The sequence below is a fragment of the Corvus cornix genome, chromosome 7 (genome assembly GCF_000738735.6).
Source record: "Corvus cornix cornix isolate S_Up_H32 chromosome 7, ASM73873v5, whole genome shotgun sequence".
Taxonomy (NCBI): domain Eukaryota; kingdom Metazoa; phylum Chordata; class Aves; order Passeriformes; family Corvidae; genus Corvus; species Corvus cornix.
In genome coordinates this window covers 27,714,533-27,742,433 of record NC_046337.1, presented here as the reverse complement: position 1 = coordinate 27,742,433, position 27,901 = coordinate 27,714,533, and the positions used below count along the sequence as shown (strand labels likewise).

Here is a 27,901-nt window from a genome sequence, read left to right as displayed (position 1 = left end):
AGGCTGCTTCAGGTCTGTTTTGCCTCCAGTTGAGCACCTGGCTTTATCAGTTCTCATCAGAAGCCCTTTATTCAGGGAGCTCTTTCAGAGCTCTGGTAAAGTGCTTCCTTTCCCCAAACTCCTTGTAAACTTGCCAACTCATCATGACTGTGGTGCTTCCATGTGTGCTTGGTCAGGGCAGCTCTGATGACTTCTCTGTCTGCAGCTGGGGGGGCTCCTGTGGGACCAGCAAGCAGCTGGTTAAAGTCCATGTAGCTCTTTGAATTCAAAGGATTATATTTGCTGAGAATCAGCCTTGCACATCTAGCAATAGTAAACTGGCTCTTCAGAGATGCCTGAGCAAGAAGGAAAGGTGATGTGAACTTCAAATACTTCATAGAAAGAAGGCTGAAATCAGAATAGCTCCAGGACCATCTTTGAACTTGAGGTTTATTCCAAGATTGAGAACTTACTATACTGTACCAGTCTGCTGGTAGAAGTTTGATTCCTTGTGATAATTTATTTCTTGATGTCCAAAACGAGTGTGAATTTGAACACTTCTGATATTCACTTTTGTACTTCTGCTCTTACTGTTGAGAGAAACCACTGTGATTGAGGCAAGTTATGCTCCCACTTTACATCCTTCCCTGTCAGCATTCCCATGCTGTGCTCTTGTAGCAGTCCACATTTGGGCAACCGCAGAAGCAAATGGAGCGACGCTGTCTCTTGGCATTCTGTTCTGAGCTGAAATAGGAGCCAGCATAAATGGCTTAATAGCTCAAGTCCCTGGCAACCACAACTTGGAAGATAATACCTCATTTGTAAAAACTGAAAGTTAACCTTTTTTGTTGTTGTTTTGCAGGAGGGCCATGCAGATGTAGAATTTGAGTAGATTGTATTTTGCTATTTGACTCTTCTTTATCAGTATGCCTGGTAAGGTATTTTGAGGCACTTGAGGAAGAGCAAGAGGGTAATGTTTATTTTGGCAAGTCTTAACTGTTGAAAGCGAGTTTTCTCAGTCTGAATTTTTCTTTCCAGAACCCCCCATCCCTCTCTCCTGCCTGTTAGAGAGAACCATTTTGCTGACCATGTAGCTGAATCCATCTATTGTCAATTGGCCTCAGCTCTAGTAGTGTGATATACGTAGTAAAACCAGGAATTCAGGTTATGCTGAATCACAGTGATGCTCTGCAGATGTTTGTCTAGGATGCCAGCCAGCAGAGCAGGCTGTAGGCTTCCAGCAAGATTCTCCTGCTGAGTGGGGAGGATATAGAGCCCCTGGATGTAGTGTCTGAAGTGGAGAGCATCAGAAGGCAGCAAATGGATACTTTATCGTGGGCAGCCACTGGCAGTTGTGGTAATGATGGAGTGCTTCTGGGTTTCCTACCTTTGGAGCTCTGGAGTGGGGGATATGCCTTTGCTGGCTCTTACCTGGTTCTAGGAGGCTAATACAGGTGTGTTTGAGGGAAATAAAAAAACTCTTCAGAGAAAACCTTCTTTTAAGAATGGCCTAGGGATTAAAGTACTCTTCTAGTGTAACAGGAGGCAGATTTGGAACAGGCACTAGATCTTCAGTGTCTGTAGGATGGAGATGGTCCCTTGTCACTAGGCTGCTGGGATGAGTTCTGTCTCTTCCATTTGAGCTGTTTCATTTTCTTTATATAAACATTTATAGAAAATGACTCCTCATTTTTTCTGAAGTTCTGATTTTAATGAATTGATAATTTCCTACTCTGAAATGAAAAATTGTTGGGAGACTTTTCCTATTTCAGCTTTTTGATATTTTTGTAGTTCACTATAGCTTCTTAATGTGGAGAAGAGTCAGTGGTGTAGCCGAGTGTTCCCTTCTTAAGTGGGTGGTATAAATTGGATGGGTCAAAAAGAAGAGCAATAGGAAGGGCTGTCACCTCAGTTTAGAACTACATGTGTGTTTGACCACTCATAGACTTTTAGCCTTATATTTGATAGTTATTCAGGTGACAAAACCAACTGGATAGGGAGTTCAAACACATGATATGTACAATAGTTTAGGTGGGAAACTGTTGGCTTCAGATTACTGATTCACTGCTTCACATGGCAAGCTGTGCAACTTTAGAAAGGATCTGGCTTGAAAATAAACGTTTGGCTACTAATCAGTATGGAAAGAGGATGGTAGGAATTTTCAGAGGTTGTGCCTAAGTCCCTTGAATGTTCACTAGGAAATAGCTCTTCTATCCTGTAAAATACCCTTGCATGGAAAAAAAAGTTGCACAGTCTTGCTGCTGTGCAACAAGACTCCCTTCCAGAAATTTGACATTTTTTTAAATCTGAATTCCTAGGGTTTGTTTAAGAAATGTGAAGTCACATGTGTTTTGGAGATGTTTTTCAATGTTTAGAATGCTATTTTTTTTTAAATTAATGGTACTTAGTTTCTTTTCAAATTTATTTTACTTAAAAGTATGATTATTTCATAAAGCATTTTATTCATTCTTTGTATGTGCCTGCCTGTATATGTACACACACATATATATGTCAGCAGTTACAGAGTATTTACTTTTTACTGTTACCTGTCTGTTGAAACATGGATACATAGCTCTACATCGGACTTGCATGTGTCCCCTCCTGTATCTCTATTCTTCATTCTAATATGTTGCTGTAAATAATGCAGAGCTGGCCTTTCTTTAGTGCTTTTTAAATTGATCTCCATTGCTCAGAGGCAGGATGGTGTTAATGACCTAAGTATAAACTACTGTTTTGGGTTCTTCTCCGCCTGAGCTATATTCTACAGAGGTAGCAGCTCCAGGTCTCTGAGGTGGTAACTGGTGTCACTGTTTGAGGGTGTCAGTCACTTGCCATGAACAAACACCAGCTCGTGCAGTGACACCAATCTTCTGGGGAAGCCACACTGAAACTTGTGTCAAAGAAGAGCTTAGCTTCGATAGGACAGACCCAGCATTCAAAGACTGTACAGGAAGAGGGTTTGCAAGCAGCCTTGCTTGTAGCCAAGGGTGAGTTGTGGTCTGTGGACCAGTGATAGAAAATACAGCCAGAGTCTTTTGTGATGTCCGTATCAAAAGATACGTTATATCACTGAATACTTGTAAACTGTTTGGATGAAATATTAATGGAGTTGGGGAAGATGCCAGCCAAGTGGCTTTCTTTTGACGCTCTCTTAATCTGATCTTGGTAAGGGCTAGAGTGTTCCTCACACACCACATCTCTGTGAAAACACAAATGCCTGTGGAGCCCACGTATGTAGTGGTCTGGTTTCTCACACACTTGAACTGGGAGAGGGAAGCAAGTCAGGTGACAAGAGGGGAGAAGCACAGGCTCTCCCTGGGTTACATGCATGGTACCATCTCTGCTTAGGAAGAGGAGAGCAGAACAAGGTCAGAGAGCAATGGGTTTTATCAGAATGAGGTACAGAGCTTACTGGTGCCTAACCGTTTTGTTGCAACACTGACTGGGCATGATGGTGTATCTGTGGTACCTGCTTAGAGCCATTCCTGCCCTTGGCAGAAATCTGAGGAAGATAGAAGGCAGAAGCACACTGACCCAGGTGCTACGGACTGTCCTTCCTCACGTATCCCACTCTCACCTCTGTCCCTTTTTTCTTTTTAGCAGATAGGTCTGTGGTCTTTCAGATATGGACTTTATAGTGTTAAATAGCATAACTGAGTTCCTGATGCACTACTGCACGTTTTCCAAACCTTTACTCCTTACTGCCCATTTCCAAGTGAGCAGCCTTCAAGGCTATAGATCTGAGACATCCACTTCTTCCTCAGACTGGGTAGTCAGGCATTTCAGAAACCCTCAGGAGGAGGTGATAAACAATGGGGGAGCATAAGCCTCCTTTCTGTAGGAATCCAGAGCTACATGTGGAATCAGTGAGACATTTTATTTCCTGCATCCTGTTTCCAGATCTGCAGCCAATAGGTTTCAGGCAGAGTGTGGTGACCAGTAGAGAATCTGGCTGCAATAGCTGAGCAGGAGGAAGAACGCAGAGGCAACAGCTGCATTCTGTGATTGAGAAAAGCGTGACCAGGGATGGAAGTGGGACTGGACTCTGCAAATGGGGAATATTCTGGAATGTACGTGCACTCTCATACATATGTTTAGGCAGGCATTTAAAAGAAAGGATTTTAAAGGCCTCAGATGTCATGAAAATTACCTGGGGTATTTAATTAGTCCGAAGTGGCTAATCTCAAACTTCAGAAAACCAGGAAATACAAAATGATGGTGTGGATAGAAGATTTCTACACGCAGTCATTAGAAAGATGTTAAACAGTATTGGAAACCACTGGTTCTGTATTAATAACATTTTATGTTGATTTTGCTAGATGTGTTCATTTCTAGTGACAAAAAGGCTAAAAGGACAGCTGTGAGGACACTTGTTAATATGGCTTAGGTGCTCCTGACTCTGGTTATGTTTATGCATTTATTTTTTTAATTATTATGTTTATCTTTAGACACTAGACTACATCAAATAGAAAATCATACCCACTGCTAATCTCAAGATACTGAAGACAAATGTCTGAATCTTGGATTTCTTGTAGTTTCAACATCAGTGGCAGGGCTTTGTGTACAACTAAGAGCAGTAATTGTTGTCACTAACAATCATATGCATGCTGATATTTGCCTATTTGACCTAATTATTTTTTCTTCTATTTAAATAAAATCTGAGTGAAAACCAAAATAATTCCTTTCTGAAATACTTGAATTTTGGAATTGCACTCTTGGAGCTTTTTCAGTCTTTCTGGTGCAACAGTATTAGCTTAAAACTGCATCAGAAAAATTGTGTTAATCTCAGGCTTCATGTGCAGTTCCCTAGTAGCATTTCTTTGTAATGAAAAACAAAGTCAAATGTGAAATGGAGGCCACATGTCTCTGATTCTGCTGGTTTTGCTTTTACCTGGAACATGTGGAAGTCTGCAGGCAAGGCAGTGTAATATATATGGACGGGTAGGAATCCCATTTGAAAATGAGATGTAATTCTGTAGAGCAGGTAGAAATAGAGAAGATGAAAGCATAGTGCAGGCTGCTACAATCTCATTAGATACTGTCATGGTTTAATCCCAGCCAGCAACTAAGCACCACACAGCTGCTCATTCACTCCCTCCCCATGGGAGTGAGTTTGAGTGGCAGAGCTTTGTATGCTGAGCATGACATCTTATGATATGGAATGTCCCTTTGGTCAGCTGTCCTGGCTGTGTCTCCTCCCAATTTCTTGTGTCCCTCAGCCTCCTCGCTGCTGGGGTGGGATGAGAGGCAGAAAAGGTCTTGATGCTGTGTAAGCAATGCTGGCAGTAACTTCAACATCCCTGTGTTGTAGCTGCTGTGAAGAAAATTAACTCAATCCCAGCCAAAACCAGCACAGGTACTTAGCATTTTTTTTCTTGTCTTTTGAAGTTCCTCTAAAATTGTGATTTCTTTGTTCTGCCCATACCTGTCTAGCTTTTTGGAGCTGGGTGATTTTGACTGAAGTATTTGGAAATGACAAAACGATCCGTAGTTAAAAATAGAAAATAATTAAAATTCATATTCTAGTGTTGTTCTACTTCATGAACAAATTTGAGTGACAAAATTGTAAACTCTAGTTTCTCTGGTAATAGAGAAAGCTCACTCAGTGACTGGGATTAGAGAAGCATTGGCAAGGGTCAAGTCAGTTAGACCTGGAATTCTTGATTTGCTGGGGTGGTATTTCCTTATAAAAGGAAACAGTTGCAGTGGGCAGATGAGGAACTATGACATTTTTTGGGGCGTAGGAAAGCATTCATCCATAAGCCTACTGATGGGAAATCCTCCCAACACCAGATTATTATGTGCTGTTTAATGGGGAATTTTCTGATCCCCCTTGCCGAAGTTGTGTTTTCAGATGTCAGAAGTGGTGGAGCAGGTGTCACACACAGTCTCCACTCTGATAGACTTTACTGTGACAGGGTATTTTCACAAATTTTATCTTTCTGGCAGCCCTTATGCTTTCATAAACTACTTTTCCTCCCTGTGTATTTGCAAGGAGACTTTTGTTGTTGTTGTTGTTAGGAGTGGGGACATACCTCCTCTTTTTCTGACAGAGTTTTGAAGTCTGAAATGTACATGTGCCAGGTTTTGCAGCAGTGGCAAGACACAGAGTTGTTGTGATTCCTTGATATTTGAGATGCAGACAATCCCACCCATCCATAATGTTGTATAGAATGGAATCTGTCAGCTTTACCCAAGGGTCTGGCTGGCTGGAAGGTGTCTGTGGGCCAAGCACCTCTGATGCTGGTACCAGTGGGAAGGTGGTGGGCATTTTTTGGGAGTTTAACACAGCAGCAGTGGGATTTCACAGCTGCTTGGAGACAGAACGCAAACTTCTGTAAAGGCTGGGCAAGCAGCCACATACTTTAAGCTGTGACAGGTGAGCTCTGACATATTTTTCTGCCGTGGTTAAAGGCTGTTCCTGTAACTATCTGCCTGCTGGACGTTGCTACTTACAGTTAAGGTCAGCAGGACAGAGCACGTACCAGCACTGTAGATGCCCTGGTTCAGGTTCATGATAGCTTCAACCTGCACAGACTAATATGAATAGCTTCATTTGGTAAGGGAGAGAAGTAAAACTCTAACAAAAGTAGTCCAGTCTTCTCTGCAGCATTCCCTTGAATGCTACTGAAATGCTTCATTTTACAAGGCAGGTGAAATGTTTCATTTGGATTTGTGTAATAGGTTTAGAAAAAACACCCTGTCAGTATTTGAGGTCAGGATGTAATGAGAAACTGAGAGTGATCTCCTGCTTCAGGTAGTGCATTTAGAAATTTGTATCAGAAATTAATGATCCATTTATATAAGGGATTTGGTAGTTTTTTGGGGTTTCTTCATTTATTTTTCTTAGAAGTCTGTTAGCATGATACTCAGTGACATTTCAGGAGCACAAATACAAGCAGGAGATGTGGAGAAAGACAAAGCATGTAAGCTGACATTCAAGCTGAGAATCTCTCATACACAGTACACTTTGTGTGTTTTAAATTTAGTACTTGTGTTAACTTAATCTTGGCTAGTGCAGAAAATCTTCTGTCAAAGACCTTTCTCCAAACATTCTTTTGTGTGCATGCTGTTGGTTACATGTAAAGTACTGTTCTTTAGATGCCTTTAGGGCTCAGCTGAGGGTCCTATCTTGATGTTTCACAACTTGCGCAGAAAGAAGCTTCTCTGAAGAATTCAGGATGAGAATGTAGCAGCTCAAATTTAGATCTAAGCCTGGAGATAAAGCTTATAAAACTTCAGTGGGACTATTTTGTTCATAAAATTATGGATGTGCTATAGTCTTTTGCCACAGGATTAGAAACTAAGTGTTGTTCAATACTGAGATTAAAATAACATCAGACCAAAAACACTAGTTAAGTCAATAAATCAGTTGGTGCTACAATAAGAAAATTAAATTTGTTAGCTATTAAGTATGGGCATAAAGGATGGTGCTTTTAAAAATTAGTGCAGCATTGACATTTTCTTTTTAATGTATCATCTGTATTTTATGTAACAAGCAGTGCTGGACTGAGTTATATAAACGAGTAAGCGTTTTATGCATGTTATTTCAATTATCTGTCCTTGGAGAAGGTGAATGAAAAATAGCTCCAACTCAGTTTTAGCATCTTCATTTTGACAGTTGTAATATGCATATTAATGAAGAGTGTGAAGTGTAGAGAAATGGGTTCATATGTAAAAGCTGATGTCCTCTTAGTTCTTTATCTTAAAAGGAAAAGAAAAAAGAGAGTAAGGAAGAAAGAAGCAGAGGGTATGTTTTGTGTGGCATACCAGATCTTTTTGAAACAGCTTGCACAGTTCCAAGCTAGCTGAATCAGCAGCACGTTTATTGGTGGAAGGCTATAATCATAGTAACACCTGCAGTGTACAGCAAAGAAGAGGCACATCAAATCTGGCAAAGTGTTGAATGAAGTTTTTACATCTGGTTTTAAATCAAGTCAGAGCATTGCTACAAAGAGTAGAATTGGTTAAGTAGTAGGGTTTAATCAAAAAAATTATTTTAAATTTGAAGGATTATTTAGCTGGTATCTTTGAAGAAACCTTAGTTGAGAGGCATGGGGCTTTCACCAAGTATCATTATTTGGATTAGTTTGCTTCATACAAGATGCAGTTTTAAAATGTACAATTTTGGTACAAAATTGGTAACATATATGTTTGAAAAAGGAACCTGAGGATTTAAAGTGACAAAGATCTTTTCCATTACTTACTGGTTTTAATATATTAATAAACTTTTAAGGCCAGAAGAGTTTGTTAGCTCTAACTCTTATTGAGCTTGTTTTTGTGTTGTGTGTTTGGCTCTTGAGTAAAAGATTTTACTGCTTTTGTTAATGTTGTTATAAGGGTGCTCGGTCAGATTAAGTGTATTTGAATCAGTATGCAAGAGGGCAGGCATTGATCAGTTGTCTCTAACATTACAAAATCTGCTCAGTACTAGGTACAAGAGCAAACTAGTCAAATTAACTATTCCTTAACATACTGTTATCTCTTAAACAGAGAATAGGACCTGCCCAGTGTGGGTTTGATGTCACTAGGTAGAAGGCTTGCTTTTATGAAAAGCAGTAAGGGAGATGAAGACTTAGAGTAACTTTAGAGCTGACTTTTCCAGTCTGCATGGGAAATTTGATTATCTGTATTTTATGTTCTTTGCCCCTTTGGAATGAGAAATAGCTGACAGCAAAAGACAAGAAGTACATTAAAAAAATGTTGTCTAGGGACTGCAGACTACAAGCATTGCTTAACACCTTTCTTCTGTTATTGGAACACACTAAATATTGGAAATGGAATTGCCCTGGGCTTACCTTCTATGTGATCTTCCTGCCTGCTCTGTCCAGATGTTTTTAGTTCTGCTTTTAGCCTTTGGGTGGGCTTGATAAAGAAACTAATTTGAGCTCTTTCATTCTTGATGTAAGGAGGGGCAGGAAGGGGAACCTTCTGCTCTGAGATACCAGCAGACAGTAAGGCCTTCAGAGTGACACAGTGGCCCAGTTGCCAGGAAGTCTTATCAAACACAGTGAGACTCCAGTCTTGGCCAAGCATTTGAGCCACTGACTTAATAAAGGTAAAAGGTATTTGAGTTCTAGTAGAGCATCTGTTCATGGTATAGTAAAATGGAGATGGCACAAGCAACCTTACTCATTTCAAGCATGTCTTTTTAATAGCTGGCAATGGAAATGGTTACTTTTGTCTTTTGGCTCTTCATCAGACCAAAACTCAAATTAACTTCTTTTTCTGCTTCCCATTATCTCTTTGCCATATGCTTCCTCAACTCTCATCTCTTTAGTTAGAAAACGGGTGCATACAGAAATTAATTATAAGATCTAAATACTGTCAGTGAATACTGTAAGAGAAGTGCTTAATTTCTGGAACTCTACTAAACTTTTATGCTTCAAAGAAGGAGTTAAGGGAGGATTGTTTAAGGGCATTAAAAGAGATTTAGAAGAATTTTTGGAACACTTACATCAGTCCACATAGCAAAGGCTCAAATGGGTAAAAGGAGGTGTTTCAACTTAAAAACTTAGAATGAACTTAAGGGTTCATTCTCATATATCTATACCTATACCTTTTTATCAACGTACAATAGAGCTAAAGAGAGTGACCAAACCAGGCTTGTATTTCATTTGACTGAGTCTTTGGTGTAATTCTTTGTGTGTGATTTAATTTTAAAATGTGAAGATTCAACTCTTTTCCTTAGTGAAGTTTAAGGCAGTTGCTTTTGATGGAAGCAAGATTAGGCAATGGGACTCCTTTCCCTGTGTTAACTCTTCATCATGTGTTAGAGTGTCTCTCACTTACCCAGCCACATAACTGGAAATAGAAAGCATATTGCAGGGTTTCTTAATCACATGCAAATTCCATTCATGTGCCCAAGTTTTCGGAGAAGACATAGAGATTTAAATCTACAGACCCTGTTAGTTTCAGTAGGAGCTGTGTGACTAAATCCTCTGAATTAGTTTTGAACTAAAAAAACAAACAAGAAGCCATGCAGCACTTGTCAGTCCAACCTCCTGGCACATTTAGCTGCTTTTTAGGACTGCATTGATTGATAAATTGTTTCGGCAAAAATTGAGGATGCTGGTGAATGAGAAAACAGGAGCTGTTGAGTTCATCTAAGGTATTCCTGCTCTTCACAGCCTCAGAACAGGGTCTGGGAGGCATGGCTGGGAGGAGTGTGATACATCTTCTATCCAGATTCATAGCTATAAGGCATTTTTAAATGTGCTTGCAGAGCTAATCTGGGGAAGGTTGAAATTTGGACTAGCTTTGGTTTTTGGCAAGATTGAGCACTGTTGTGCAGGACATTGTGTTCTTATGTTTCTCTAATGCTTACAGGTAAGCATATGCAATTAGTCATTACAGCTGTAGCTTTGACAGGTTTGGGACTAAAACTTCCAAATTAATCTCTTTGATTTTTTTTCTCATTTCAGAGACACTACTCTCCCCTGAATAGAGATGTCAGAAATCAATTCTCCTGTAAATATCAAGGAAAAGGTAGGTTTAAGTAACCATACAATGCAAGCCAAAATTATATTTGCATACATATTTCATTTTTGCTCTTTCCAACACTGTTCACATACTGAACTTTAATGTGTATTGACTCTGTGCATTAAGTTAAGTACACAGACGGGTATTGATAGGACTAATCTGAATCTTGCTTGACAAGAAGCATTTTTGGTTTTTTGCAGAGAGACTCTTTTGTCAGCTAGTCTTCTCTTACTCCTTTGTAATCCCTGTGCACACTGATGCTGTGGAGAACAGCACTTTGGGATGATTGCTGCTGTACAAAACACAATCATGTTGAGGAAACATGCCCTTTAGAAAATAATTTTCTGCCCAAGAATGTTACGCCTGTAATACTTAACGCAATTCCTAAAAGTGCAGGATCTGAAAAGAGCAGATTACTTTTTCCTATGAAAGTATGTCTGTTTTAAACTGCATTCCATCTGCTTGAGTCTTCTCCATATCCTTGGCTGGAGCTCGAGCCTCATCACCCTTTCAGGAGCAGTAAAGGACCTAAAGCGAATTAGGATAAGAGGTAGGTCAGGAGATCTTTTGTGACTCCCAGCAGGCAGATTGTGAAGAGACAATCTAACGATAGAACTTCTTTTGCTCTATATCTGTTTATGGGTAACAGTTCCTTACCTGTTGCACTGCGCAGGTGCCTGTTTTTTGAGTAGTTTTACCTTGTATTTGATGTTCACATCTCAATTGCTCATTGTGCTTGAGGATTTGCATGTCAATATGAATCTCTGTTTTGGTGATTAATATCTTCCTTAGTCCTTAATAACAGCACAGGGTTTTAAAATTGAGTAGCATGATGATTTTGCAGTAGAAAGTAATGTCGTCTTTTTCCCGATGCCAGAGTACTCAAAGGTAAACTACATTAATTCTCAAAATACAACTCAGTAAAGAAATTGAAGCTCTGCATATTTACTGTGTAGCTTGAATTTTTTATTTAAATCAGTTTTACAAGTGCATGATTTTACAAATCACATGTTTGTCTTTTGCAAGTTTAAGAATGAGGAACTGCAACAGGACTTAATTTATTCATGCTAGATATCTGTTATTCCATGTGTGTTATCTGCTGGGAGTGTCCAAAATCAAATGTTTGTGAGCATATGCATTTTAAGGGAGGAAAATAATTGGATCAATACATTCTGTTATAAATTGTTCTACTCTTTATTCCTGTATCTTCCATCAGTATTTAAGTCCCACTAAATCCCTATGCCAAATTGAAAACTTAGTTTAATAGCAATTGAAATTCTTTTGCAAAATCACTGGGTTTCGTTCTGGAAAATAAAGATTAATAACCTACTAAATAAAGGGTTAGTGACCAAACAGCATAAGCCTCATGCAATTTACATACATCAGCTGGGAAAGTGTCGTGCTCAGAGAGCCATTGCACTGGGACAAGTCTGTCCTGTTTTAAAACAGGATTGCAATGGCTCTATTTGGTATCTCGTATTTTGTTTACAGCATGGGCAGCAACAAACTGAATAACCAAAACGTGACTAGCTTCAGAACTCTTCAAGTGATGCACTAGAAATGTGAGGAAAGGGTTGAACATAGAAGTCCTGCAGAGTTGCTTTTGATTATATTTGCACATAAACTGCTGAAACGTAAGGATTTCATTTGCATGTTTGAAAAGCCGACATATTTACAGTGTACTGGTAAGAGTCAAAATCACATCCCTTTCTCTTAGTTTGCAGAGCTTACATGGTCATGCTACACAGCACTGAAGCAGAGTGAGTTTAATGTTTACTTTTATCCACCTTTTGGGAGGCAGTATTTCTGAGGAAGAAAACCAAGGTTCATAAGTACAATACTTCTGCTGAGCTCCACAAACCCATTGCCATCAATGTAAATACAAGCAGGCCTTGTTTAAAAGAACAGAATAGAATGCAGTTCCTTCCCAGCTCTCCCTTTCTTCTTCCTTAGTGCTTGCCGATCATAATGTACTTAAGGCTTTGATCTTGCTAGGACTTGCATGAAGCCAAAGGAGCTGCACATCTGCACACAAATACTTATTCATGGAAGTTTCTGCAAAAGTAGCACGCAGGTTTCTCCTTAAATTGAAGGTTGTTTCACTGTGGTAAGAATGTGGTGCAGATCCCATGCAGATTTCAGCATGTTTGTTCTTTTGTTTGAGGGTGGGGGGCAGTTGTTTGGGGGTTTTTCAGTGGTGACCTTTCCCTGTGTTCTCTCCATGATCAGCTTCTAGTTATTCAAGAAATTAAAACCTCTGCCACTGTTTTAAAAGTGATGTGAGGCCAAGGCAGACATTTTGGGCATTATGCTCACACCCAGACTCTGTAATGCCCCACCCCTGAATTTGAGTCATAAAAGAATGCTACTGTGGTAGTGATACTTGTATAATTCATTCTTGGCATTTCAGCTGAAATAGTTCATAAAGTCAATAGGTTAAACATTCTGTTTTATATCTTATTTTTTCTCCCCCAAGAGATTTATATAAATGTTGGCCTGTGATGTTAGGAAGGCTAATGGAAGTTTCCATAGTTGGCAGAAACTCCTGCAGCTATGATACTCTTGTGGGGGAGCCAGGACTTTTTCAATTACCATATTTTCATGCATATAACCCACAGATTTTCTGGAATAACCTAAGTTCTGCATTTCAGCAGACACAAAGGTCATTAATTGTCTGCATAACTAGTATAAGAAGTTTACCATCAGGATCTCTCTCAGAATAATTCCCTCTGCCCTGACCCTTGCTACAGTCTTCCTTCACTGTGCCACTCTCCCTCTTGCCTCTGATAACACTCATCTCTGTGCCTGATAATACAGGATAAGTAAGGACTTTTTTTTGTATCAGGATTTTCAGAGACTGAGTGTTATACATAGTTCAGATCATATGCACAAAAGTGCACTGGATTAAAGGATAAAATGAGCCAAACTCATTGGCTTACATCCAAAATCCATAAAATCAAAGGAGGTATTCAAGCATTAACCTAGGACATCACCAGAAGCGGTGCTGAGATTCTGAATTACAAGGCTTCCAAAGAAGAAGCAATTGGAGTGAGGAATACAAGTGATGTATTGTCTCCTGCAACAATTAGACCCTCTTAGTTTAACAAGAGAAGAGTGAATATCAGGCACTCCCCAGGATAACCATTCAGCTCTGGCATGTGACTCTGGTTTTGATCCAAAGAAATATCAGGAATTGTTTAAACTTCAGGATTTGCTTTTGGGCCCATATTTTTTCGTTTCTTTTTTTTTGTTTTTTTAATTTGCTGTGTGTCTAAACATGTGTGAACAAGTGAGATCTGCTGTCAGCTGGAATTACCAAAATACTCATTCAGGTGAAAATTCTCCTTTTGAGATTCTGTTAGGAGTGAAGTTTTGCTGAAATTCTCCTGAAAGGCTTGCTTTCTCATTTGTCATTTCAACTGTCAGAGCTGGAGGAGCAGATGGGCAGCACTGCAAGAAGGAAATTTTATTCAGATGTGGTTTTGGAGGTTTCACAGTTTTGTTTGCATTACACCATAAATGTGGTTCTCATAAGCAACAGTCAGTATGCAGGGAAAGAGTAGGATTTAGAGTGGAAGGAATGGAAGTAGTACGTAAATTTAAAATCATACATTACAAAAGCAGATAGGTTCCAATCTGTGATTTCACTTTCTCCTTAAAGTTGACCTTTGCAGCTGTTCTTTGCCCACGTGTTGAAGTAGATGGACTGTTCAAAGACCAGAAAAGTTGATCAAAATGCACTTTTGTCACTTGATGAGCCATTTAACTTGGGTTAAGGATATCACAGACTCATGTCTGTAAATGGTGCTGTCATCGCTCAAGCAGAACAGTTCTTACTAAGCCAAACTTTTCAGGAATCCTGAAATAACATATTAGAATGTCTGGCTTTCTATTTGATGGGTAAGAGTGAAATAATAAATCCATGACAAGTGCCTAAAGAAGTTTACTGCAGCAAGTAGAACTTTTTTGGGGCTTACTAGGAACAAATGATCAGAAGGTATCAGAGTGATGAACAGATCATGTAGCAGAAAGAGAGGTACAGACCTGCTCAAAGGGGGTATTAGCAGCATTTGTTCAGTTTGTCAGGATGAATTTAGTAAAGCTTCTGGGAAAATGTCTCCAATGTAAGAAATAACCTCCAAATGCAACCAAGTCAAATTGTATTCATGAAATATGTTTGTGTAGAAGTTCAAAACCTTTTAAAAAATTTTGCCATGAAGTGGTTTTAAAATGCATTTTCTTGCTTAATGTAGCCAGGACATCTGCTAATGCTAAATTCCTAGATTATCGAAACCAGCAGTGTTCTGCAGGCAGCCCTTCTTCTTTGCTTCACTTGCAGGATTTGGGAGGAACTGGAGATGTAATGTAGCTGAATGATGTATATGTGTACATAAAAGTTTGCCACTGACATGGAGTGAAAATAAAGTAGGAAATGTCAGTGTTTCTTGATAACTATACTTATAAATTAATTTAGTTCTTAACTTAGAGAAAATCTGTTGATCTTAGTGTTTAGTACGAAGTGAAGGTGGATCTGCGTTAGTTTTCCTAACCAAGAATAAATAAGAATATTTCTGTCTAAGTGACCATAATAGTAACTTACTTCAAGGGGATTAGAGCAGCTGTGTTCAGGGGTTTCAGAACAGCCGTGAGCTTTCAGCAAAGAAGTTCAATTTGTCACTATGTCAGAAATACATAAACAAACTCTCTGAACCCCGGATATGTTACTTATTCACCAGAAACATCCTCTTTGAGATGATGCCAAGGGGGACCAGATGGAGCAGAGCAGCAAACAGGCAGTGATTGAGTCCGTGTTGTTACAGTTGCCTGGGAACCATTTGAAACTTGATAGAGAACGTAAAGGACTTAGAGGAATACACAGCACTGTCAGCTTGGTTCTGCATGTGGAATAGGTAATCTGGTGTCACAGCTTCCAGGCTGGCTCTGTTTCTTTTTGAGCTTGACTTACCCAGAAGATCTTGTGAGACGGGTGTTTGTGAGGACTTAAGAGTAAGCTACCACGAGAGGATAGAATTCAGTATCCTTTCCTGTGTGCTATATTCTTCAGGAGTAACCTGTTACTGATTCATTTAATATTTTTTTTAGGTGAGCCAAAAATTTGCCCCAAGTGAGATGTTTAACAGTAACCATCAGAAAAATAGTCAAGTATATCTGATCAGACCTTGGGGATTTTATTGTGAGGTAGAAGCTTATCTGAAGGGACTAGAAACCTTTTTCAGTTTTGATTCCACTTCTGGGCAGTCTTCAACATTTTTTGTAAGAGACAGATAAAAACATCCTCATGACTGTGGAATTCTGATCCTGATGAGACGTAATCTGGCTCAAATTGCAGCAAGCATTAGCATGACTTGAGCTCTGGATTGTGAGTTTAAGTGGAGGTGGACCTGCATTCTGTCTTTCATGTTCTTGACTGTATATAGTTTTTTTCAAGATCACAGATTTATATTTCAGATCTGTGATTGCTTGAAAGTAGCTTTTGTAAGCTGAAATTCTGAGAAAGTTTTCTTAGTAGTAAACAAAGTAATGTGCTTTCATGTTAGGCTACAGGAGGGAAAGCCCAGGAATTTAATTACTGTCAGTGACAGATTCTCAACTAATGCTGACATTAATAGCATTAATTATCTGTGTGGTTCTGAAGGTATGTTACTGAATTCTCTTGGTGTCCCAGAATGCTGTCTAGCATCCAGATGATGACAGAAGTTCACTGGGAATCTACACCAGATAAAAACAGGATGTTTCACAAAATAATGAAAATAATTGACTTCCTTGTAGTCTGTCTGGTAATGCTGTTTCTCCTATGATCAGGTTTCAGTAAGTAGAAAAAAAACTCTTTTCTCCCACATACATGGAAATCTAATAAAGTAGACTGCTGAGTTAGCTTTTGCAGACTGGCATTAATGCAGTACCATTGCATGGTAAGAGATTCTTTTTCTCTGGTACTTTCTTTCATCCTTTAGCATGCTAAATATTTTTTAAGGGAGTTTGTTGATGAGAAGTCATAAATATCAGATTATTCTAGTTGCATATTCTGTTGCTTACATATTGAGAAGAAGGATGTTCTTGCTGAGTTTGAGGACTATAAATTTAGAAATTTAGGAGTTATCTCCTGCCCTGGAATCATCCTGTCACAGCTGTAATAAAAATGACCTCTGTACAGTTTTTTTGGATAGGGAAGTGATGGACTTCTCTCAAGCAACTGGAGGTTTGTAAGTGGGTCAGATGTCTAGCTGTACTAGCACAAGGGCTGTTTTATCACCTGAGCTAGCAGGTGAACCAGAGAGGAACCAGCACACCTGGACTGCCTAGGTCCAGCTCACACTGAGCCCTTCTGTGTAAGTCCACCTTGTCATCTTATATTTGTCAAGCTTTCATGGAGCTTTGATATGCTTCTGTTCCTCACAGTCTGTGTTAGGTCTCTTATGACCTACAGCTAGAGAAGTGCATTTGTGTTAGGCTTATGCTGTCAGGAAGTTTCCTATCCCTCCCTTTGCCTTTTTCTTTTCTATCACTAGGTCCCTTTCCAGAAACAAATGGGACACATTTTGCATGGGAGCACAGAGCTGAGCTTCAGACCTAGAAATCTACACATTTGAAATCGGGGTTAAAGGACTAAGGGGTGTAGTATCAGGGACCTTGAAATTTGCATTTCTAGGTGAAAGTTGTCATATAGCCTGGTCTCCCTCCACATACCTTGTCCTCCTCCCAGAAGCACTGTCAGGTCACAATTTGAGTCTTGTAACCATGTGTCAGTAATTTCTGTCCAGAAATTGCTGACTTTTTCATTGCTGTGTGCAACAGTTCCAGTCTATTCTGGATTAAAACATTGGTCAAACAGTGCATATGTTGTACACCTGATGTCTGGCACACAGATCTTTGTCTTTGAAATTCCAGAAGAAATACAGTGACATGATGCCATTTTGTTCCTAAAAATTTACGAGACAAAATACTTTGTTTTAGAAGAAAACCTTCTGGGATCTCTGCTCTCTTGGAATTATGGGGTTATATCTACTTTTATTGTTTCTGAACTAAGATGGTTATATATATGTGTGTGTGTGTGTGTGTGTGTGTCTGTATTAATATTGATGTATCCTACTGCTTGCAAATTTTAGTTTTCATCTTCTCACCCACATAAATCACTGCACAAATCTGGAAAGGAGAAACACTAACTTGTAGGGATCATGGATATCACAGCATTCATACACAAGAGAAGCAGATTTTAAAAGTCTAAGCAACTTCTGATTTGGGATTTCCTGGGTCTTGGATGCTTTCCTTTGCAATCTGATGCTCTTTTCCTGAGGAATTATTTCATTAAACTTCTCATTTTTTTTATATTTTCCACATAGAAAGATAAACAAATGTATTTTTTGTACAACAGCCAACAAAAAATATTGTTGGGTTTTGGCAGTAGAACTGTTGAGCTTTACAGTATATTAATTCCCTAAATCAAAATTTTTAGTAGTCCAGCTAAACCAGGGCTGTGTCCACAGTGTTGTCATATGCTTCTTTTCTCTGTAATGTTGACCATTTTTCCTAAGATCATCATCTTGGTTTTTCTGGGTTATCTCCACAACTAGAATGTTTCCATAACCTTTTTGTATTTAATTATAGTACTAGTTGGATGAAGCACAGTTTAGCTTTTAATTCTGGTTTTTCTGTTAAGCAAAAAACTCTTAACAAAGGCTACACAGTGCAAACAGAAAGTCTTCAGTTGATTTTTTAGTCTAAAACATAGTCTGCTTGGTTGAGTTCTTGAGTGTCAATGTTCTCCAGCCCACAGATGTTCTTCTTGTCTGTAGGAAGTTTCCAAACTGCACTGTGGCAAGTTGCCTGACCCTCCAAGTGAGGTCTTAGCCTCACTTGGTTGTTTCCAGATGATTCTTGAGGCTTGCAGACCTTTCATAGCAAAGTAGGACCTAGAAGCTCTGTGAAATCCCTATGCTTATATTTAAAGTTGGTTAGAATACTCTAGATATTTCTTACTATTTTCCTGTAAGCAGTTACCACAAGGAGGTTATGCAATTTTGAGTAGGCAGAGAGATGATCCACATGATTGTGAAAGAAGAGGGGATTTTTTTGTGAGAATATGAAGATGTAATCCACATGGTGAAAATACTTGGGAGCTACCAGCTTGAATATAAAATGGACTGTAACTTGTGGCCTGCTCTACCTTAGTGTCTTTGCCAGCTTTTGTTACGGAGCCAACTCCGTTCACGCTTTTTGCAGGTTAATCACTAAATAGCATGCCTGTGCCCACAATCACTAGATTAATGACGCCGTTTTCCACTGCTTTCTCTGCATATCCTATTGATCTGTGTCAGTTTTCACTTGGCTGCCTGCAGTACATAGCAGAGTGCTATACTCACTTCCTTCCCTGTGCACGTACGTCAGCTGAAGAGAGAAACTTGAGCAGACAGGGGTTTTTCTGGATAGTTTCTGGCAACAACAGCCTCTGGGTCAAGCAGTCCACTTGTCAGCCTAGTCTGTATGAACTTCAACATGCAGTTACCCCTGTTGAGTAGATATTCTGAAGCAGCCTCTGTTGGCTGGGGACTGAGCTTGTGGGCAAGCCTGGTTCAGTCGTAGCATGGCAACGTTAGACAGACTATGAGACAGGCCTTTGGGAAAGGGTCCTTGGGAAGTAGACAAGCACTTTAACTCCACTGCCTTCTGAGTTATGGCTTTGGCCTGGACTGTCCAAGGCTAGACTTGCTATCTGAAAGGTGTTGTGGGCAAATGTAAAGCTGCAGAGAGGGGTGTGGTGGGATGATGGACAGGAACAGAATAAATCGTCCTAAGTAGCTGTACTGACATTGTGTGCTGAAGCCAAGTATGAGCCTTTTGTAGTTCTGAAGCTGAGTCCAGCGGGCATCAGGAATCTGAGCTATCCATCACTGTGCATTGAGAGAATCTGCCATGATTCCTGGTTTATGGAAGTATGCAGGACAGGGAAACACAGTGCTTGGGGAGGGGGGGTGAACATACTACAGTAAAATAGGATTTTTTTGGTCAAATCTGAGCACTTAAGTGTTCTCAATCACCTTTTGATATCTCCGTTGATGGAGACTCCATAGAGAGTCTCTTACTGGACAGCTTAGACAAGGTAGTGTGAATGCTTTTACTTACTGGACAGCTAAGACAAGGTAGTGTGAATGCTTTTGCCATGTGAGCCAGCCTAGTTCCCTTAAACAGCTCTATCTTCATGTATTACTTTTTCGCAATTATATTTCACAGTACAATAAAAAGACCACGCTGCTTCACAATTATCATGATGACACTGGGATGCAGTAAATAAAGTATGCCCTAATCAAGGATGTATTCCCACAGAAAGATGACAAAGGAGGGTGCCAGATAAACATTTGCAGGACAATAACAAGTTTCTGATTGTAAATACATGCTGGATGTCTTGATACAGAAGCTCATAAAGCTAATTTGGAACAGCTAAACTGGTTTGGCAGAGTCTCTCATTTTTTTTCAGAGTATTATCACAGGCTTTTGTTTTGTTAATTATGTTTAAATATTTTTTTTTTTGGTCTGATCTTTATAGCCTTAAAATAAAATAGCAACAATGTTTCATATAACTATTTGTTTTCAGCTATAGTACATAGGGAAGAGAAAATAAATTATCAATGTGATTCCAGTAGGAATATTTTATTAAAACGTCATGAGTTGAATTCCATTTGGTATCAATGGATACTGACAATACAGCAATAGCAAATGCTGTGAAATTTAAGTATGGCATGCCAGAGTCATCTATGGCTGTAACACCTCATCCATCAGCAGTTTCCTGAAGGAAGCATTTGGCATTGATGCCTTAGGTTTTAACTTTCATATTTTCAAATACTGCCTAGTGTGTAACTCTGAAGTTTCTTGTAGCCTGTTAACTTCTGCTCTCTCGTGCTAGGTAGACGTAACAAAGCCTCTCCAGGCCTCCTCTCCAAGGACACCCAGACTGTCCTAGGCCCAAAAAGTATAAACCAAAAGCCTCTAAAGGGGGGGGCAAGCTTGGGGAAATTACATCATTAACTGAAGCTTTAATTGGAGAATTAACCCTGATATGCAAATGAACCAAACTTATAAAAGTGTGAAGAACTTGTGACCCAGGGTCCATCTTGGGGTCCATCTTTGCAATAGCCTCTGGACTCCCCAGGGTGTACCTTTGAAGGCCCTTCAAATAGATACCTACCTTTATTCCCTTCTTCTTGTCTAGTCTCTGCTTTTAGGTGGCCACTTCAGGCATCAGCATCCCATTTGTTCAATCCTTTGTTCAGGATTTTGTTACATAAGCTTCCTGGTTACTTGTATATGGAACAGCGAACTGAAATTATGTTGAGTAGCCACTAGAACTTTTAAAAATAATATTGTTCTCTTTTAGCCTGTGACTGTTTTCATGCATATGACTGTTTTTCAGATGCCAAAAAACCACCAATCATAACTTTGATGTAGCAGGGCCATGCAAGAGCCTTGTTGCAGTTGTGTGCTCACTAAGTTTGTGTAGGTGATATGTGGAGACCCTTGGCAGCAAATAGAACATTTAGGAAAGAAGCATAAGGCCAAATTCTGTCAGTTGAATTAAGATAATTCTTCTGCTGTGACTGAGAGTAGGATTCATTTCCAGGATTACTGGCTACCAGTTTTGTGATATAGTGTCCTGAAGAAATTGCTTCATTATTTGCATGGCTGGGTAAGGATAGGATGGAGATTGCTTTGTACAGATACATTCCTATGCTTGTGAGCACGTCAGTGTAACAGGTATTTATATAAACATGCACTGGCACAGAGGTACCTTACAGTCTAAAGGAGTATGATAAATTCATATGTTACTGTCTTCTTTTACTTACAGATCAATGCAATCCGATCGATTGTTCCGAACAAAAGCAATAATGAGATAGTTCTGGTGTTGCAGCAATTTGATAACAATGTAGACAAGGCTGTTCAAGCTTTCATGGATGGTGAGTACAGTGTACCTTTTTCACTAATGCAGGAGGGATTCAATCACATGCCAAAGTATTCATTGTCTCTAGTGGCTCAAAATATATTCTGTAGTTCTTCTGAAATCTGATGTGTGGCACTTACTAATTATAAAAGAATTGATCCTCCTGTCTGCATCTTTGCTTCTTCACAGTACGAGACTGACATGGCTGTTCATCTGTTATACCTGACTTTGCCATTTTTGAAGCCATTCTTACTGCAGACCTCCTTCTTTATTTTGCGTGAAAGTTAATGCTTTTAAAGTAAAATGTCAGGAAGTTATTCGCTGTTGAAGATACAGTAACTAAGAACAATTTGGGATAGTTCTGAAGCAGATAACCAGGCCCCATAACCCATGAATTTGATGCATACATTGACATTCAAACCTCAATCTGAATTTTGCAAATAGCCTTGACATTTATAATGGCTGAACCAAGACTCCATTGAAAGTTCGAGCCATTTAAACCTGGATCCACGTTTGTGTTTTGCGTCATGAGACCATCTCTAATGAAAGGTCACTTGTATTTAAATAACGCTTTCCTCGTAAATATATAAAGTCAAGTATTTTGAACTTTCACCACAAGAATCTGTGAGAAACCCTTTGTGGAAGTAATGGCATACCATGAGCAAATCTTTTCAAAATCTCTGTAGCTTGTAAATGATACTAGAAGTTCAGTGGTCTCAAAGGGCCCTGTATATCTTAAAAATGACTCTTTTTTGCTATCTCAGCAAGTTGTTTAATTCATGCCTATTTTACTTCAGAATGTTTTTGGGTTTGGTTTGGAATAACTTACTAAAATGTATCAGCCAAAAAGCCTCATCATATACTAGGAATTACCCATATGCAAAAAGCAGATGCAAGCAAACTGGACTATTTATAAATGTATCGAAATTCTTCCATCAGATCTATATGGTTCTTTTTGATTCAGGCAGCTGCACAGACAGTTACATTCTGATGGATATATTGAAATTGCTTTTGTCTATGCACACACACAAAGAAAAAGGGAAGTGTGATACATCTAATTAACAATAATTTTGTTTTCCTGTAATGTATGTCCTGGGGAAGGTAGTGGAGGATTCTACCATGACTATTCAATAAGTTGCTTTCACTTTATTTTGTCTTAAGTTACCACTGCTTGCTTGTGGCTTATGAATTGTTTCCAATGGTTCCTCAAAAGGGGAGCTGCTTTCAGAGCTATGTGTCATCACCTGCTGTAAGGAAGAAACAGTGCAAACACAAGCCTTGGAGGAAGCACAATAAAGTCCTGAAGAAAAGCAAACTGTTGTACCTGAGTTCAGATGATCTTTGTTTGAACTTCACCAGTTCATGATTACTGTTCAGAAGTCTTTGTGAGGGAGTATTTGAAAACAGCTAATATTTGTTTCTGTCTGAAAAGAGCACAAAATATACGTATCCATGCAGCTGCCACTGTGCGTAGAATGAGTAATTGAAATGTTTTTTTCAAATGAATGACAAAAATTGCTAAGATTGAAATAATACTTGCAGAGAAGTCCTGCAATGAAAAACATACGGGTGGCCATGCTGAATGGAAAGGTTGAGCCACCTCCCTGCAGTGCTTCTCTCAGAGGTGCTGCTTGCTGAATCAAGAAATGTTCAAATTTAGTTTCCTATCTTGCTTCTTGGCAATTAGAGTGGCATTTAGGAGATGCCTCTGTTACGAATTTTATTCTATATGTGAAATTTGATTTAAATGAAAGGGGGTTCAAAAGTTTTATTTGCTATGCTAGTGTTTCCCTAATTAAGCATAATCAGAAGGTCTGTTCAGCTGCTTTGTAGATCTGTTCAAGAAAATATACTGGTGGGTTCAAAGGAGGGCTTTGGGGTTTGGACAGTTAGTGCATTTCCAATAGGAAGAAACAAAGGTTAGTTGGATGAATCCCTTGAGTAACTCAGCATGTATAGTATTCACAGGGAAGCTGAGGGAAGCAAAGACTCCACCAGCCAACAAGGGTGTTGGTTGCTACTGTGAAAACAGTAAACAAAGCTGTCACATGAAATCACATATTTTCAGCAGCATAGAGTAAAATGCGCAGCAAATGTTTATTACTTCATACAGAAACATGGTGCCTGTCAAAAGATGATATACCTTTAGGAGAGGGGATTGTACTTACATGTACATAAGTATGTGTGTAACTAAATATAAATATGCATATAGTTATACACTAAATTGAAGTTGCCTTAGCCTTCTATCTGCATTGTCATGTCATCTAGCAAATAAAACATGGCTTTGATGGATTCCATGCACATTTTTTCACAATTTAACAAATTCAGCTTAGCACTGCTAATAAGATCCATAATCTTTCCTATTGTGTGTGACAGGCTTACCAGATCATCTTGGATCTGGTTTATTGAGATAGAAAAGTAATTTTGGTACATCTGAAAACCTCACATGTCTTAGGCTGAATACAAGTTGTCAACTCACGGTGATCTGAAAACAGAAATTCTTCTTAATACTAGTATCAGGATTTCACTGAAAGGAGTGAGAAGAATGGCTGAGTAGGAAATCCACTTGGAAAGGCTAATAAATGAGTATTTACTACATTTGTGAAGGGATGGTAAAGTGATTATTCAATTCAAGCAGAAGACCTTTAACCTGATGGTGATTAAAAATGCTATTGTGGCAGATACTGCCATAGTAGTTTGGATGACAATTCAGACTGCATGAGCATCCATTTTCAGCTTTAGACTCCAGGAGAACAAAATGATGATGTTAACTAGAAGGAGAAGAGTTTTCTTCTAACATGGCAGCAGGCACTGGTCTGACCAAGGCTATGTCTGCTTTGTTCCATAAATTTATCTAAGCAACTCATTATGGCTGACAGGCAGAATTTCAAGTATAACTGTAATTACTTTTCAATATAATTTTTTACCATTCTTTTCTGCCCGGCCTAAGTTTACTGCATTTGTGTGATGCAGATTTTATGCAAGAGTCAACAGAATTACTCTTTTGGATGCTACTTAAGTATTTACTTTTTATGCTCTTATGTCTTCTGAGGATGACAGGTAACACGTAGAAAATACATGATAAAGATGCCAAAAATTTTTAAAACTTTCAGATGCTCTAGTGTCAGGGTGGATTATTTTGTGTGCTTAGTGTTCACTCTGGAGTGCTGAGATACTTTCCTTTTCAGGCAAGAGATTTGAGTGTTGATTTTTCTGGGTCTTATGCTAGTGCTTTAAGTTAGGCGCACAATTGCTTTGTGCAATGAAGTCCATAAAAAGCCAGTAGTGCCAAGTAGACCATCCACTGGAAGTAGTGTAATCAAAACAGGTAACTGAGAAGAAGAAAGGCAATAGTGTCCATTTTGTTCTCCCCACATAAGAGAATTCACAACAAATCGAAATGCTCCTCAGCCAGGAAACTAGGAACTGATCATGAACACACTAGTTCTTTCCCATAGCTGAGCTTTTGTTGAAATGTTTTATTTTTCTTTTATCTAGGCAGCGCAACTCAGGTTCTAAAGGAATGGAATATGACAGGGAAAAAGAAGGTAAGAACTTGCTCTTGAAAATCAAGGCATTTAAATCACTTATCAGCTGTCTGTGCTTGAACTGTAGTACTCTTGGTCAGTACTTGGCCTTTTCCAGCATAGGTGACTTCATTCACACCTGCAGACAGTACTTGAAAGCACATGTGTGTACTGCTTTTGATCCTGTTCCTCTGTCACTGTCTCACTAAGCCCAGTGTTCTGAGCGAACTTCTGGGACACCATGTGCATGTACCTGTGTGGGGGAGCCAGACCCTGGACAAGCACAGGACAAATCCCAAAACAGCTCATGTGCAGAAACACTTTTAATAAGAAATCCTGGATAGTCACAGCCACTTGCAGTGGCTCAATTTACTGATTGTATTTTGAGCTTATAGGATTTGCATTGAGTGATGTCTCTGTTCTTGCAATATTTCCCCATTTAGAACAATAGGAGAAAAAGAAGCAAATCTAAACAGCAGCAAGGCAATAAAGATCCTAAAAACAAGAATGGTGCACCTGAGAAGGCATGTCAAGAGCCTCAGCGAATAAATGACTGTCATGTGAATGGATGCCCTAAGGACAACTCTGGCCGTGGTTCTGCCAATCAGAAACTGGAAACCACTTCTCTTGACAACAAAGGCTCGGAATTTGCAGGGTCAGCACTGGACTGTCCAGAAATCAGAGGTCAGTTCATCTGACAGAGAGCACCTTCTCAACTGGCAGAAGCCAAGCCTTCTTTGGCATAAAGATCATGGTATTTTTATTGCCATGAAGATGTTGTAGAGATGTTTTTGTGAAAAAATAATGCACAGAACTCTTAAAAGTCACGCCAGTAGATTTGTATCTGCACACTATTCATCTTGCAATATGTTTCCTTGCAAAATGTCTTTCTTCTCCCAGAGACAGCCCAGCTGATACAGAATATTACAGGTTGACCTACAGAAGAATGCAGGGTTAGAAAATGGCTTGAGTATCAAATTGTTAACAAAAGGATAAGTCCCTTGTGTGGGGCAAAGATATTTGAACACTATGAGCTTGTGGTGTATTACTGGATTTCTTTATTGCTTAGTTCAAACTAGTCCATTTTTCGTTTTTCTCACCTTCCCTACATAGGCTAGCTACAGTAGATCTCCACTGGCTTTCCCTAGCCGGGAAGGGAGGGCCTTTGTGGTGTGGAAAGGCACTCTGATAGCCCTTTAGTACATCCTCTTAGTTTCTCGTGGGGTCTAGTTACCATTTCTGAAACCGGGAGGGGCAGTAACAGAGGAAGTTCTTCCTCACTGTGGTAAATACAGAGTTAGGATTATAGCAACATCAGTGGGAACAGACTTGCTCCTCTGGGGCAGAAGTTTTGTGAAAGCTTTTGCCTTCAAGTTCATAAAGCTCATATTTACTTGTTGTCAGTACTAGTAGTGTTCTTCCAGCTCTTCACATTTCAAGACATCTACCAGGCCTGGATTATTGCTGCTGTTAGTATTTTCTTCCTTCTTCCTATGTCTTAAGAACTTTCCTTGAAATCCCTTTTTCCATGGTTGCAAATACAGCTCTCAAACCCCATTTTAAAGGAATGTGCCAAAGTGATAATTGTCCTGAAATGAATTATCTGCTGCTTTCAGATGACTTTGGTGGTGCCAGCCTCTGGTCAATTAAATGAAGACTATGCAACCTGTAGCAGCCAAACAAACTACTTACCAAGAAATTTTGTCCTAATAATTTGATGCCTCGCAAAGGACCAGAGATGCACTCCCTGCCCTTGCTTGACTCCCACTTTACTTTGGATAAAATATTCTATAAGCCAGAAAATTCTGCATTTCTATAATACTAAAAGCATTTTTGCCACTTATTTTGCAAGACACAAACATTTGTGGTATAAATCAGACTTCTTAGAGTGGCATTTTTTGAAATGATATATGCATGAATAAAGATATATAGACTTAATTGCGTATGCATGGGGTGTGTTTTCTAGGGGGTAGAGAATGCAAGAAGAGTACCCATGCTGTTAGTGATTTTTTTCTGGGTCATTGGGATTGAGTCCTGCTTTTTTCTCCTTGAAACAGTTAAGACGTAGTTGTACATATAAAGGACAAAAAGTATCTTGAAATTTTTCTTTGCTTTTGCAAGTGGCAAATGAGAAATTACCATAGCTTTTACAATTTTTTTTCAACTTATACACATCTGCCTTGTTTCAATAACAAGGGGAAGAGAGAGCTTTCCAAAAAAAGGACAGAAAAGAAAGGAAACAGAGAGAAAGGAAAACTTGTAACTTTAATATTCAAGTTTTCCTTACATAGTAAAATAATTTCCTGGCAAAATTTTTAGTAGAGAGAAGGAAAGAATTTCTTCTTAACTCAGTTGCACTAGTATCCTTTTCTTTGCAGTCAATATAATAACTACTTTCTTAGGGTCAATATTCATATTGTTACATTTGTGCGGAAGTGATCAGGATCCTTCAGGGGCCAGCAGCTGTGCCCTTGTGGTTTCTGAGCAAGTCATGCAGACTCTTCTAAAGCAGTATGAAACGCTGAAGTGAGTCCAAAGTGCACCTGTTTCATACTGCTCTCTCTTGTGTTGTAATCTCCTTTGTATTATCCTTGTCTAGCTTGTTTGTTTGGTTCCTTCCCTATCAAATGAATGTTACTGTAGTCATTTCATCATCTCCTTCAGAGGCGTCACAGCTTAGAAGGATCATAGGTGTCTGTTTAGAGTCCCTAATACTTTCTTCCCCAGGAGGAACATGAGGTTGAAGCTTTGCTTATTCCAGCTCCAAGTCTGTGAGATTAGGACTCCCAGAGCCATAAAATCCTGGCAGCCTGGAAGGGACTTCAGGAACCAGAAGGGAGGATGCAGCATTTCTCCATAGAAAATTAGGGGGGGGAAACATACAGCTGTTGCCTTTAGTTCAGGTCTGCTTATTTCTTGCCATTATTCCATCTTTCTTTTTCTTAGACATCTTTAGTTGCTG

General features: G+C 39.2%; 1 protein-coding gene across 4 annotated transcripts in view; it reads left to right on the top strand.

Annotated features, from left to right (window-relative positions):
- Positions 1-27,901, top strand: part of SPATS2L (spermatogenesis associated serine rich 2 like) — a 79,433-nt gene that overhangs the window by 26,026 nt on the left and 25,506 nt on the right. For all 4 annotated transcript variants that reach the window (XM_039554632.1, XM_039554633.1, XM_039554634.1 and 1 more), the window contains 4 exons: positions 10,404-10,467; positions 21,320-21,428; positions 24,911-24,960; positions 25,383-25,623. In XM_039554632.1, the coding sequence (XP_039410566.1) occupies positions 10,429-10,467; positions 21,320-21,428; positions 24,911-24,960; positions 25,383-25,623 (439 nt within the window). In that variant the 5' untranslated portion in view covers positions 10,404-10,428. The remainder of the gene's footprint in view (positions 1-10,403; positions 10,468-21,319; positions 21,429-24,910; positions 24,961-25,382; positions 25,624-27,901) is intronic.